General features: G+C 36.4%; 1 protein-coding gene across 8 annotated transcripts in view; it reads left to right on the top strand.

Annotated features, from left to right (window-relative positions):
- Nucleotides 1-14288, top strand: part of PCNX1 (pecanex 1) — an 85951-nt gene that overhangs the window by 56032 nt on the left and 15631 nt on the right. For all 8 annotated transcript variants that reach the window (XM_054275858.1, XM_054275857.1, XM_054275853.1 and 5 more), the window contains 12 exons: nt 39-148; nt 1809-1914; nt 3741-3833; nt 5350-5500; nt 7113-7254; nt 8605-8782; nt 9201-9309; nt 9899-10028; nt 11139-11197; nt 11947-12162; nt 12545-12798; nt 13749-13979. In XM_054275858.1, the coding sequence (XP_054131833.1) occupies nt 39-148; nt 1809-1914; nt 3741-3833; nt 5350-5500; nt 7113-7254; nt 8605-8782; nt 9201-9309; nt 9899-10028; nt 11139-11197; nt 11947-12162; nt 12545-12798; nt 13749-13979 (1779 nt within the window). The remainder of the gene's footprint in view (nt 1-38; nt 149-1808; nt 1915-3740; nt 3834-5349; nt 5501-7112; nt 7255-8604; nt 8783-9200; nt 9310-9898; nt 10029-11138; nt 11198-11946; nt 12163-12544; nt 12799-13748; nt 13980-14288) is intronic.

Genomic DNA, 14288 nt, shown 5'->3' with positions numbered 1-14288 from the left:
TTGTCTCCTTTTTATTAACATTTTGTTTCTGTCTCCAGGATTCCTGGGATGGGCAGCATATTCCAGTTCTCTTCTCCATATTTTGTGGTTTGTTAGTGGCAATATCGTATCATCTCAGCAGACAAAGCAGTGACCCTTCTGTACTTTTGTAAGTGACTTAGTTTGTATATCTTCCCTAATGAAGAAGCAAGTTGCAAGGAAAAACTACAAATAACGTTACTACTTAGTATTGTTTGAGCTTGTACTCACCAGCACTAATCAAAAGTAGTATATTCTTGGTTCAATGGTTAGAAATTCTCACATTTTGCATCTAGTTCCTTCTCTAGCAATGACCTTTTTTGTGACTTATGGTAAATCACTTACATGCCAAAATCTGTTTTAATTGCCTGCTGATGTTCTCCAAAATGTCAGTCAGGTGCCATCTTTGTGCTTAAAACACGTACCCTTACTGTGTTTTAAGAAGTGCTCAAGGCACTGGTTTAAGCTGAAGTCCCCAGAGTGACTTCTTGAATACTTCCACTGCATTTGTTGATGTATTCGTCTATTGAATATGTGCTCCAAGCACTTGTTGAAATAATTATGCTAAATTATGAGGATATATTTTTGTGATGAGTATTCCCATATAGCATGTGGAAACAGGTATTCCTGTTATTCTGTGCTGGAGTAGAGAACTACTGATCTCTCAGTAGAGAGCTACTGATCTGATGCTAAGGGTGTTTGATTGAGTTAATAATGATACATGTAAAACAAAACAGTTCCAGTAGGAGAAACACCCCCCCAGAATAACCAATAAAAGCTTAGTCACATACCTAGGTGAGGTAGAGCTTGAACTTGGATTTAAATGTAGCCATAATGTTGGATGAATTTGATAAATATTGGCTGGAGGTAGATAGTCAAGGACCTCCTCTGTGAACAACAAAACTAATGATTCATGAATGTTTACACCAGAGGAAATTTCTTAGCTGTGGGTTGACTACTAAGCCTTGTCCAATTACTCTTAGTTCAGTTGATATGAGGTTCTTTTCACTGGATACTTGTTCTTTTGTTCTTTCCAAAAACTAAAGCCTGGATAGTCATGTTTGATTGTGGTACAGTTAAGCATTGTAATACATTGCCATATGTAATTTCCTTTGAAGATCTAGGGCTCATTCTGTACTGATCTTCTGTCCATAAAATGAAATAATATTTCTGCACTAAGTAGGGTGTTGTTAGAAAAATCACACTGAGAAGTTGTGAGACAGTTTGTTAAGATTAGTAACATTGCACGTGGGCTTCTAAAAGCTTAGGCGTAAGGTTTTGGAGCTTCAGTATCAGCAAGGCCTGTAAGAATTTAGGAGTTTGGTCAGTGTGACTAATTCATTAATTAAAACAGGCTAGAATGGGTTTCCTTTGTTGTTGCTATTGAATCAAACCAAAGAATTCATGGTTTTTTAAATGGCATTGCCAAATAGGCTGCTTCCAAATTTTGCACATTTCTGTTCAGTTATTTATGAGTTGAAGTTTTGTTTCATGAGTGCTGAATTTCACTTAAAATTCAGTTATTGTTCAATTACGCCTGTGTTGCTACTAGAGAAACTGCAGTTTGAACATCTGGGTACTGCTCTTTAATAGTCGCTGTACTGTACAACAGAGAAAGAATTATTTTATAAGGTTGAAATATCTGTAAATTCGCTCAGCTATGTGAAAGCACTGATGTGCAAAAATTAATTTTTTGTGGTCAATTTGTAATAGAACTTCTGACTTTGTTATTATTATAAAACCACATAGAACAATACATGCTTTTCAGTGGGATTTTTTTGTCTTTTAAGCTCTTTAGTGCAATCAAAATTTTTTCCTAATTCTGAAGACAAAAACCCTGAAGATCCTCTGTCTGAAGTAAAAGATCCTTTACCTGAGAAGCTTAGAAATTCTGTGGTAAGTAGGCTTTTTTATTAATTTTTGAATTCCATTTAAGCATTTACTTTGTGTTGGTTTATATAGCATCCATCCAGATCTTGCTTAGATCACACTTGTCACCGAGCAAGGTCCTAGTTGGAATGGATATCACAGCATTTCCTTTCAATCTGCAGCTGAACTCATGTGCTACACCTAGGAGTGTAATGCTGATATTGCAATTTTAAGTTATTTAAAAGCAAAGGGAGTTGCAATTCCCTAGTGTGGATACAGTGAAGTGTCACTAAGGATCTTCTTTTATCTCATGGATAATAATAGATGATGCTTGTTTTTGTGTAGAAGTTAGTGGGAAAGAGTTAATGGTGGCAAAACTATAATAATTCAGTGTTTCTAATAATTGTGAGGAAGAGCTTTGTGCTTGCTGTTCCAGAAGTAGAAATTAAAAATTGAAAGTATTTTGGGGCTTTTTGTGGTTTATTTGTGTGGTCTAAGTTGTTTCAGATGTAACCTTTCCATTTACTTAAACACTACTTTGAATTTTTAGTGCAAATGCACTAAAAATACAAAGAATAATGTTTCAATATCACTACTAAAGAATGTGTTTAAATCTTACTACTAAAGAATATTGTTTAAGTGTTACTACTTCCATATTTATGGAAGCAGTAATATTTAAACATTATTCTTTTTGACACAATGTAGCAATAAGTAAGAGACCTAAGAAGCCTAATATGTTCAACTTGTACCAAAGAAGGTTGAATATGCATTTAGCTTTGTGTAGGGCTCAGCTTTAGGCTGAGCTCTATAGCTGGGTTTTTCATAATACAGCAATTAGAAGCATGATGAGGTGCAGTGTGTGGAAACTGCAAGTAAATATTTAGAGCAGAGAAACTGCAATTCTTTTAACATTTAGCAGGAAAGAGTTACCACAGGAGCTGCAAGCTCCTCTTTGAGCTCTCAAACTGTGGTGTTAGTCTCCAGAGGGGCAGAGGAGCTAAGGATTTTGATAGTCTTTCTTACTGTGGTTTTTAAAATCGGGACAACTGATTAAAAAAAAGCAAGTTGTAGCCCAAGAAGTTAAGGCTTTGCAGCAATAATTTCTGTGTGTAATTATTTGTCCAATTTTGGAGTAGATAATCCTTTAATGTTTTTCTGGGCTGTAAATGTTTGGTGCTGTTTTGACAGAGTGGGAACAAATCTACACTTGAGGCCCTAAGTACGCATTGCCCCCTTGTGGCTGCGGCTGGCATTACAGGTCTTGAGGCGGGGCTTGCCCGTTATCAGTGGCTTGTTTTTATTGTTCGGGAGTAATGGAAAATTCAGACTCGTTCCTAGGGGTCATTCCAAAGCTATTCTATACCCTTCTACAAAATCAGAAGAGGATTAAAGAGCCTGGTTGTTTCACCTGGTTGGTAGCTTGGCCTCAGCAGCACTCCTCCAGGGCTCTTAATTGCCCTGTAGTCTAAGCACTAATCAGATCGTAAAGGGGAAATTTGATTGTCCCTTCCAGTGCTTTCATCAGGGGACCCTTACACCACCTCACAGTCCAGGATTAGAGAAAGTATTTGATATATTGATTTGTCCTGCCCCTCTATGAGTCTTTCACTTAGTTGAACTGATGCTCTTAGCTGTAATGTTTGTCCTGCGAAATTTCACCTAACTTCAGTGGAAGTAGTTAACACTAGCATAATTTTAAAAAATCTTTAATCAGTTTCAGTGTTACTGCTTTTGTGTATTAAGGAGGTATTGAAATGTTGCACTCTATCTTGGGGATAGTTTCCAGCTTTAATGATTCTAACAGGTCAGTCAAAGCTGGTATTTTCTAAAATTATTTTATTTTGACTCCACAGAGTGAACGATTGCAGTCTGACCTGATAGTGTGTATAGTGATTGGTGTCCTCTATTTTGCAATTCATGTCAGTACAGTATTTACAGTTTTACAGGTAAGATGTTACCTCGTGTCTTCCTTTTGCCTTCTGTATGCAAATACTGTGGTGTGATACAAAGTGTGTTCTGGTAGTTCGCTGAGTCTGCTGCGTAATTTTAGCCGGTATTTAAACATATAGCATGATAAGTACGTGACTGACTGAAGGTCTTCACTTGTATGTACTCAAAAGATCATCTTCCTTAGCTCTTTCTTAGTTTCTTCCCATGTTTTAGATTTTTATTATAGCTTCTAAAACAAAACACCCTCTTTTGAGTCATCGATCTCAAATAGCGTCAGAATTGTTTTGAAATAAGGAAAAATGAAACTTCAAAACAATGTTTAAAATGTTTTGTGCCTTAAGTATGAGAGGCTGAACCTTGACTCAGCAGTTCCATGCTGGCATGGCTCTTCGTAGACTGTAGTATAGGGCAGTATGCCTTTATTGGAATGATTATTTACAGGACTTCAAAGATCATTTGAGTTTAAAGTTTTTGACTTGTCATTGTAGCTAGTGCTTTGGATACTTTTAATGTGTATCTGTGGCTCTTGGTGATAATGGCATGGGACTAGATCCTGTGCTTCAGTTTAGGTAAGGTGTTTCCCTCAAGAGCTGCAGTTACTGAGTTTCTTATTTTGCTGTTCCTATTATAGAGCCATTGGCCAGCTGATGAATAGTCCTGTGTAAGGCAAATGAAAATTTCTGGCATGTATTTTAGAATACATGCTGCATAAAGTAAGAAACTAATTTTTAAAAGCATATGCATTTAGGTAATTTGATGTCTCCATGGTGAAGTGCATTACTTAAGCATGTGTACTTGTGCTTTCTGAGGAAAATATCCCTTCTATTATTGTGTTGTGAGATTTCAGCACTCCACCTGAATGTTACTTTCCCCCATGTTTGAGAGACTGCGCTGTATGCTCTTCACCAGTTGTATATTTCAATAGGCTTGGGCTTCACAGAATTCACAAAGAGCTTATGACAAGATAATGCAATCCTAGTTTTGCAATTATCTAGACTTATGTAGAAATTTAGAGAAAATTCTAATGTGTAGAAAGCATTGTTGTGAAATTCAGCCATCATCCCTTGTTAATTTTACAGTATTTTGTGACTTCTGTGGAAGGGATTGGTCTTGTGGGAAGCTTCTTACCTTCTCAAGTGAATGTGAAACTAATGATTTGCGTATACCTCCTTTTATCTAGCAGATGGAAATGTAAATTGGGTTCAGTCTTTAGAGAATAATAACTTTATAAAATGCATATGGGTCAGAAGCAATGGACTGTGAAAAAAGATTGGTGTACTATTTTTACTTGAAAGTACATTTCATCTTAGTGAAAATTTGTTAGATATGAAGGTTTTTTTCTCACAGGGTTTCTTGTTTTATCTTAAAATTGGTAGTACGGTTTTTCATGAAGAGATGCATTAGTGTATTGAAGGAGCATGTGCTCATGCTGGAAAATACACTAGCAAAGGAATATTTTATGTTTTTTATGAAACACAGGTCTTAATTTCTTCAATTCTTTTTTTTTTTTAGCCTATTTTAAGTTATGTTCTCTATGCATTGGTGGGTACGGTGGGCTTTGTGACCCATTATGTTCTGCCTCAACTCCGAAAGCAGCTTCCTTGGCATTGCTTTTCTCACCCGCTGCTGAAAACCAAGGAATACCATCAGTTTGAAGTCCGGAGTAAGTATTGTCTGTAACACTTCCTTCAACTTGCTGTAGCTGGCTGCTGACCAACTTGTGTTACCTATTGATTTACTTCATCTCTTTACTCTTCTCACCACTGGAACTTCATTACATCTGATCTGTAAATGTATTTGTTTGTCAGTTCCTCATGCTTTGATTCCATGACATTTTATGTATCTCTTAACTGATGATGATGATGTGGGTGCTAATGTTATCTCAGAGCAGTTCCATTAAAACATAGTTTTCGAAATCTTGAGTGGTAAAGTTTGTGCTTGTGATTGCCTCAGTAATTTTTCATAAAGATTGTGTTTCAGTATGTATTTCCTCAGCATTAAGTTTTCAGATGTTTTAGAGGATTAGCTGTGGCAAGTGCTGGTGGAGACTTCATCCTTGCACTTATGTGGTTTTTAATAGTATCTTTGACATGTTTAACAACAGAAAATAGTGAGTGGTCAACTGATAGATGAAGACACCAAGGGACCAGTCTTACAACTTAATCTGCATAGATATGTGCTTGCAGCTTAACATGTTAGGCTGTTGGCCTATGTTAGACTTTAGCATTAGGTTAAAGCCTATGTTTTGTTGGAATTTTTCCCCAGAGATGCAAAAAAAGATGAAGTTGCACTGCTTATTAGTTTTCCAGAATGGATAAATGTTGTGGTTGATTGTGGGGACTTCACTGTTGGAATGTTTTTATTGTTAACAGCACACTTAAAAAACTCCTGTCTAAATTGCCTTGGACAAAACTGAAACTATTTGCTTTTTCTTATCAAATAACTGTCAAAACAAGAGAGCATTCTGCTGCTTTCAGGAGCAGAGAATTATCAGAATTGATTCACAAACTCTACCTTTGTAGCAGCCATTCAGTGTGGTCTTTTCATTGATGTCTAACTTGTGGGATTTTTTTTCCCAATGATTGCATGTAAAGATGGATAAATATGAATAGCAATTGTAGTATGATGTCAGACTTTTATCTGGAAGAAGTGAAAAGTGGAACTAAATGCTTTAAGTCTTTAATCTCTAAAACTGGAAAAGGTGCAGTTGTTGCCCTTTATGTAGGCATCAATGTTTACCACAACTTTTGCCATTAAATCTTCTAGCCTATATTGTAGAGCAAATTTTTTTATCTTAATTTGCAGTAATTTGAAACACACCTTACAATTCTTGTAGGAGTTTAAAAGAAGTTGCTCAAGTGACAGACATTTATGTTGGTGGGTTACATAGGCTCTTCTGTAGAGCTGTAAATCAGGAGTCCTTCAAATTGAATAGGGTTGAAAAACATCCTTTTCTGTGAGAGAAAAGGCATCATTTCAAACAGCTTCATCAACAGCAATTTTGAAATTATTGAAGAGGTGGAACCCAGTTTGTTTCCTTCTGCATACAGTAAGCAAGTAGCTTGCCAACTGTTCTGTTGTTGTGTGAACAGTGCAAAAATTCTACTGGGGCTGCTGACAGGAACTTCTCTTTATTTTGCTTAAATAAACTACCAAAGTTCATTGTAAGAAAACAGTTGTTCCAAGTTGATGAAATGAAGAGTCTTTATTTTATAACCAAGTGTTTTTGATTTGACAGTGCCATCTGATTTCTTCTTTTTAATATATCTTGACAGATGCTGCACATGTTATGTGGTTTGAGAAGCTTCACATTTGGCTCCTTTTTGTAGAGAAGAATGTTATCTATCCACTGATAGTCCTCAATGAGCTTAGTAGCAGCGCTAAGAATATTGCTAGTCCAAAGAAACTGGATACTGAGTAAGTAGAAAAGGCTATTAAGTAATCTTGAGTATGTCTGCTGTGGTGGGAAATGAAATAGTGACTTCTGGCATCCATGGGAAGACAGAATGCCTTAATGGTATTGTCTTAAGAGTAAGGCAAGGAATAAATAAAGCTTTTCTTTATTTGAAAGCCTGTATAAAGCTGACTTAAACTGATTGGAGTATTACACTGTTAAATAGAACACTCCTGCAAAGATAAATCATTCAACTCCTAGCATATACTGTGAAGATGACATGCTGTGGAATTACCTAATACTGTGATAAGTTTGCTTGTTGAGCTACAGAGTCTATAGTATGATTATCCAGATGGCAAGTTCAAGATAGTGTTGATCAGGTAGTTTATCAAGTGTAAATTTCAGACTTGCTCTCGGAGTTGGTGTGCCAGTGTGCTGCCCCTCTGCACCTTTCTTCACTCATCAAGGGATTCCCCAGGCTTCCTAGCCCCTAAGTATAATCCATATCCAGATGGAATTGCACACTGCTTCTTAAATTGAATCTTAGTTATAATCCCTTGAGCAGTGTATCTGACTGTCTCAGCAAATGATAGCTCTATAATAAGCCCTGCATTTTTTGCCTCCAAGAAACAGTAACCAGGTGTCTTTTTTGGATTTGAAATTCTATTCTTAGGAATAAAGGACTATAAATATTGAAACTAAACAGAAAATATTTTGGGAGGCAAGTTGTTAGATTAATTTTGTGGGGTGGTGTGTGGCTTTTTTGGCTTTCTTAATTTTAATCCTTGCATCTAGTAAGTTCTTGCTTTGGGCTCATTATCACAGTCACTATGAGACCTTTGGGAGGAACGTTGCTGTTATGTTACTTTACCTTCTTTTTTTAATAACCCTTTGGTATGTCAGTTGCTATGTCTGAAAAAAGTTGCTGTTCCCTCAGTAGAAATTAGAGCAGTATAGTCATGCAGGAAATGATAATCCAGTGTTCATTAACATCCTCTTGATGATTAATCTAGCGCTTTTGCATTTTAGTATTCCTAATCTAAAGACCAAGTTTTTCTTCAGACCACAAGGATATTTCATCTCCTATTATTTTTTTTCTTTTTTAGTGGCATGCTTAGAAATAATCTTGAACATTGATTGGCTTGAGAGTACTGATGAAAAGATTTAGATAGTAACTTTAAAAAAAAAAAAAAAAATCAGTTGTTATCTTAAAAAAAACCAACTAATCATTAACACCCTTTGCCCCCAGTTCCAAAAGCAAACCCAAATCAAAGTTTGAAGAGATTGATATTGCATGACAGCACAGCTTAAGCGGTCTTTAAACTCCTTTCAGATAACAGGTAATAACTGTTTTGTGTGACTTCCTTACACAGGTTGGGTGCTTTAATGATCACAATAGCTGGCTTGAAGTTACTGCGTTCATCATTCAGTAGCCCAACGTGCCAGTATGTCACTGTTATTTTCACAGTGCTCTTCTTTACTTTTGATTACAAAAGTTTTACTGAGACCATGCTGCTAGATCTCTTCTTCATGTCCATACTCTTCAGCAAGGTAACTTTTCACTCTGTTTTTAGGTTTTTCAGTTCATCCAAAGGTGACATCTGGAATCTGCAAGATTACCTATCAGATAGGACATAGATAGTCCTATCTGATAGGTAATCTTGCAGATTCTCAGTCTTTTGTACTGTAATAGATATGCTGTAAGGCAGCTAAGACTTCTCTTTCCCAAAGCATTTCTGTTGGCTTGAGAAACCATATGTAAGTTTCTAAATATCTCCTGAGTTTGTATGTAGAACTAGGAAGTGCATCTTATGTTACTTGCTTTTATAATGACATTCTTTTTCGAAGTCTCAAAGCTTCTGGTAGATCAGTAAGAACTCTAGGATTACCAGTAAATTCCCCAGGATGCAAGGCATGTTGATTGTTAGCGAAAATACTGAATTGTTTTTCTCTTTTTTTTTCCCTGTAGCTTTGGGAACTCTTTTATAAATTGAGATTTGTATATACCTACATTGCTCCCTGGCAGATCACATGGGGGTCTGCCTTCCATGCTTTTGCCCAGCCCTTTGCTGTGCCACGTATCCTTTGAAAATGCAAACCTTCTTCTGAAGCCATCTATTTATAACTTCTGAGTACTGCATTGTAATGGATTCTGTGTTATGGGGTAAAACTGCTGAAAGAGCAGGTTTGTCTAGTGAGTATTTACAAAGAAGCTGTGCACACTTTCTGCCTTGTTACAATGCTGTGAATTATATTGTAATGGTAGGAATAGCATGCTGATGTAAAAAAAAAACATGGACCAGAAGTAATTCTGAAAATCACATGATTTTCCTTTTGCTAGTAATTCCCTTTTATGGGAGTCATTATGGTTTTAGTCCTTGAATTTTGCGTTTTAAACTTCTGTAGGCTGGTTTGAATGGAGTATTTTCAAGTGAATTTTTGGAAATGACTGTCATGTCTAGTGCCAGATTTCCATCTATTTCTGTTTTTAAAAACAAAAAGAATCCCCTTAATGCTGGAAATCCTACAAACATCTTTGCTGCATAGAAATTTATAGAGATCTTGTTTTACTCTTCATTAGTGTTGCTGTCTGTATTGAACACAATCACAGAAGCTAAAAAAAAAGGTAGTTGTTGCCTTGCTTTCCTTAATTCTCTTATCCTACAGATTCTGCCATGTTGTTTGTCCAAGCAGTTGTGTCAGCTTTCTTCTCTACTCCACTGAATCCTTTTCTGGGAAGTGCAATATTCATCACTTCATATGCCAGGCCTGTCAAATTCTGGGAAAGAGACTACAAGTAGGTGAAATGAAAAAGTTTTAAATAATTTGTTTTTAATAGACTAGGTATGTCTGAGATGTTGGTTTGGGGCGTTTTTTTGGTTGTTTTTTTTTTTTAACTTAATTTGTTTTTAATAGACTAGGTATGTCTGAGATGTTGGTTTGGGGCGTTTTTTTGGTTGTTTTTTTTTTTTAACTTGTGAATTTCTGTTATTGTTTTTCCCCAGAGAAAGCTAGTATAAAGCACTGAAAGTTTTCAATGAACTTGTTTCTGAAATACTGTAGCAGCTGTTTTTTACACTAGGATCATTTGCTTCAGCTGCTGAAGTAATTTCTACATAGTGGTATGCCATCCTGTTATTTTAAACAAGAAATTTATGGTATTGTGAAGTGTAATTTTAATCAAAAAGTGAATTTATGTATAAAAAGATTTGGGGACCAATTTGTAGGTATTTTACCTGTGTTCGTTGTTGTTCTGCTCACAGCAAAACTGGCTGAACTTAATACAAAAATATTTCAAAGTAATTGGGTTTTTTTGTTCAAGATGGGATCAGTAGTAAAAGAATCTTCAGGTCAGAATATGTTTTTTATTTTATTTCTTACGCTATCAGCAATAGAGAGCTTATCCGACCAATAAAATATTATATAAACAGAATAGGGCAAGCTGAACGGGTATTTCTTATTTCCCTTCTAACATTAGAACAGTTTAAATGCAATGTTCCAAATCTTAGATTAAAGCATTATAGTTGGAATTTCAGATAATGAAAGAACTGTCTAAAAATTAATCTTTCAATAAAGTCCACTGAAATGTTAGCTGGGCTGATTTAATTGGTCTTAATTTATTCTCACATCTAAAACTTTGATACCTAAGAAAATGTATGCACTTTCATCTAAAGTGCAAGATTATTCTATTGCTATTTACTGTGGTCAAACTTTATTAGGCATTATAATGCTATCATACACAAAAAATACTTTTACAGATGAGAAGAGCAGAAAATATGCATCTTAAATTATTCTTTTTGAAACTATTTTACTGGGAATATTGAACACTATATTATTAGTTTCTTTGCTTAGACATTCTTGCAGTAATGTATTTTGCATTAAGTGTGCTTTATTTTATTCTTTTCAGCACAAAACGTGTGGATCATTCAAATACTAGACTGGCTTCGCAGCTGGATCGGAATCCAGGTAGCTCTCCTAGATGGATTTTGATAGCTGGTTTGGAGTTTTTGGGGGGTTGGGTTTTTTTTGGGGAGGTGGCATTTGGGAAGTGGGTTGGTGGGTTTCTTTTTTTTTTTTAGGGGTGAGTTTTCTTCTAGTGCCTTTTTTTTCTCAAATGTAAATGGCTTTTGTTGAATTTTTATAGGATTCATTATCACTTTGCCCTCTGATCTTGTCCAACAGCTGTCGCTCTGTCTACTGTTCGTTTTTCTTCTGTCATCTCTCTTGCTTTATTCTTTAGGCTCTCCCATAAGTGTTTTGATTTCACTCTTAGGTTTGCATTTACCTTTTTATTTATAATTGTAGCAGGCATTCAACTGTTTTGCTTTTTATTCTTCAGTAATTTAAACAGTACTAAGTATTGTTTGAGGGTGTCTCATTGTCATGGTAATGAGTACAACAGACATCACTGAGATGTCTGTGCTCCGTTTGCTTTTGCACTTTATTATCTTGAATAGGTTTATGGGAGATGCACGAATGGAACTGAAGGAATAATTTGGGAAATGGAGGAGTGACTAAGCAAAAATTTGGTTCAAAATACAAATGTCGCTTGAGATTCATTTGGAATAGTTGTCTCATAAAAAGGGGGAAGTGGGGGATAGAGTATAACCTTGAAACAGTATTGTGGTTAAGAATAAGATAGGATTCAATGTGAAGTAAATCAAGCTGGATGTTTTTCTGCAGTTTCAGATAACCTAAATCCAATCTTCCTGCAGGTTCAGATGATAACAACCTGAATTCTATCTTCTATGAGCATTTAACCCGTTCCCTTCAGCACAGCTTATGTGGAGACTTGTTGTTGGGTCGCTGGGGAAACTACAGTACTGGGGACTGCTTCATCCTAGCCTCTGACTACCTCAATGCACTAGTACACCTTATAGAGATAGGAAACGGCTTGGTCACCTTCCAGCTGAGGGGACTTGAATTCAGAGGTGAGTGTCTTAGATGTCCTTAGCTGTCTGCACTAAAAAGTAGGCTTCTGCTTTAGAAATTGAAGTTATTTTCAGTTCTATCCTGTTAATAAATTGCTTTGAAAATGGCCTGCAAGGCCTCTTGATGCTCCTGTCACGTGGCACTAAGTCCCTCTTTCCATTTTAGTGCAACACAGCTACTTGTTAGTGAAACCTAACTAAAATGGGATCCTAGAGTGATAAATTAAGCTATCTAAATCCTTTGCATTTGTTGGTGGATAGTTCACTTAGTATTAAAAGAATTTAATTGGAAATAGCTTGAAATTTCAAGTCTTCTTAAACACAAGTTCACATTAAAGCCATCATATAAAGCATTCAACTCTTTCCTCTATTTTCTCCTAAGGAACTTACTGTCAGCAACGAGAAGTAGAGGCCATCACTGAAGGTGTAGAGGAAGATGAAGGTTTTTGTTGCTGTGAACCGGGCCACCTTCCTCACATGCTTTCCTTTAATGCAGCCTTTGGGCAGCGTTGGCTGGCTTGGGAAGTGCTTGTAACAAAGTATGTTCTGGAGGGTTACAGCATCACTGACAACAGTGCAGCTTCCATGCTCCAAGTCTTTGATCTGCGGAAAATTCTTACCACCTACTATGTGAAGGTGCGGTTCGGCTCAGTGCAGCCCGTGGGGGGAGGCTGTCTGGGCTACACCTGGGAACTGCTCAGTGACTTGAACCCATCATGTCTGTCACATGAGGATCATGGGGTGAGGTGGTAATTACAGATGTATGAACACCTCCTGCAAAGGAGGACAGTTTCTTGTATTCGTGGTGACTCAGTAGTCCAGCACCTGAGCAGGACAATGACCCTGTACTCTAAATCAGAGAGAGGACACCTCCTAGCTGAAGCTGGAATAGGAAGTTCAAAACTGTTACTGAAATACAATAGCTCTGTTGTGAAAGAAAAGTTGGTTAGTTTGTTTCTTTAGAGAAAGCCAAACTGCTTTGGTCTTCATAAGCTGTCCAAACCTATCTTTGGTTCTCAAAAAAGAAACAAGCCCTCTCTTCCAATTCTAAGATGACTCTAACCTCAGATCCTTTTAGGTAATCAGTGCACTAATTGAGATTTTTCATACGCTACTCTTTCTGAGACCTGCAGATTTTCAGGTTAATATATTTCCAAGATACTTACTCACACATGCACACAAGTTGTTCCCTAGCACAGGGGTCTTAAATTGTTTTGTATTTTAGCTTTTTAAAAAAATTTAGACTTCTTTAGAAATTCTGTATCTAAGCCTCTGTGTTAACTAAATAAAAATTTCTGTGCATTTGTTTTCTGCAAAAATTACAATGAGTATCCTATCCCATCCATTTTTTCCTTATTCCTTCAGTGTAGGCTTCAAAATCCTGACGTCTTTGAAAAATACTCCTATACACCACCTGTATTGTGTTTTCTATGCAAATCTGTTATACCTTTGAGCAGTATCAGTGCTACTGTTTATCAGTTCTGTTCATTTTCACCAAGAAAATTCAAATAAGTTGAAACACTGAGATGGATGGGTTTTTTTTAAATTGCAGTATTGACTCATATTTTTAACTGCTGCTGTTTCAGGGAATCATCTATTATGTGACAACCTCCCCCAAGCTAGAGGAATGGTTAGCTAACGAGACCATGCAGGAGGGCCTGCGGCTGTGCACAGACCGCAATTATGTGGATGTAGACCCAACATTTAACCCCAATATTGATGAGGATTATGACCACCGTCTGGCAGGGATCTCACGAGAGAGCTTCTGTATGATATATTTGAACTGGATAGAATATTGCTGCTCTCGAAGAGAAAAGGTAAGGATGGTGTCACTTTTTTCCTGTTGATTTGATTTACAGATGGGTTTCATGCTGATTTTTAAAATAAGTATGTAGAATTAAACTGTTTTGATTGAAATTATTTTGATCTTCTAGTTCTGAGATGTGAATTTAATAGATTCTGTAACCAGTGTACAGTTTAACCAGTTCATTAATGAATTTTATTTGCCAGCTCAAATCAACCAGTTGAATCTTAGACATTTATCTACATGCAGAAGGGTATGTCTGCAGATTGATGTTTCGTACTTAGATATCAGTGTTCACAAATCAACCCCAACTTAAAAAAAC

This window comes from Melozone crissalis, unplaced genomic scaffold (assembly GCF_028551555.1).
Source record: "Melozone crissalis strain CALT ecotype California unplaced genomic scaffold, PUWL_Pcris_2 ptg000018l_1, whole genome shotgun sequence".
Taxonomy (NCBI): Eukaryota; Metazoa; Chordata; class Aves; order Passeriformes; family Passerellidae; genus Melozone; species Melozone crissalis.
This window is presented reverse-complemented; position numbering and strand designations above follow the sequence as displayed.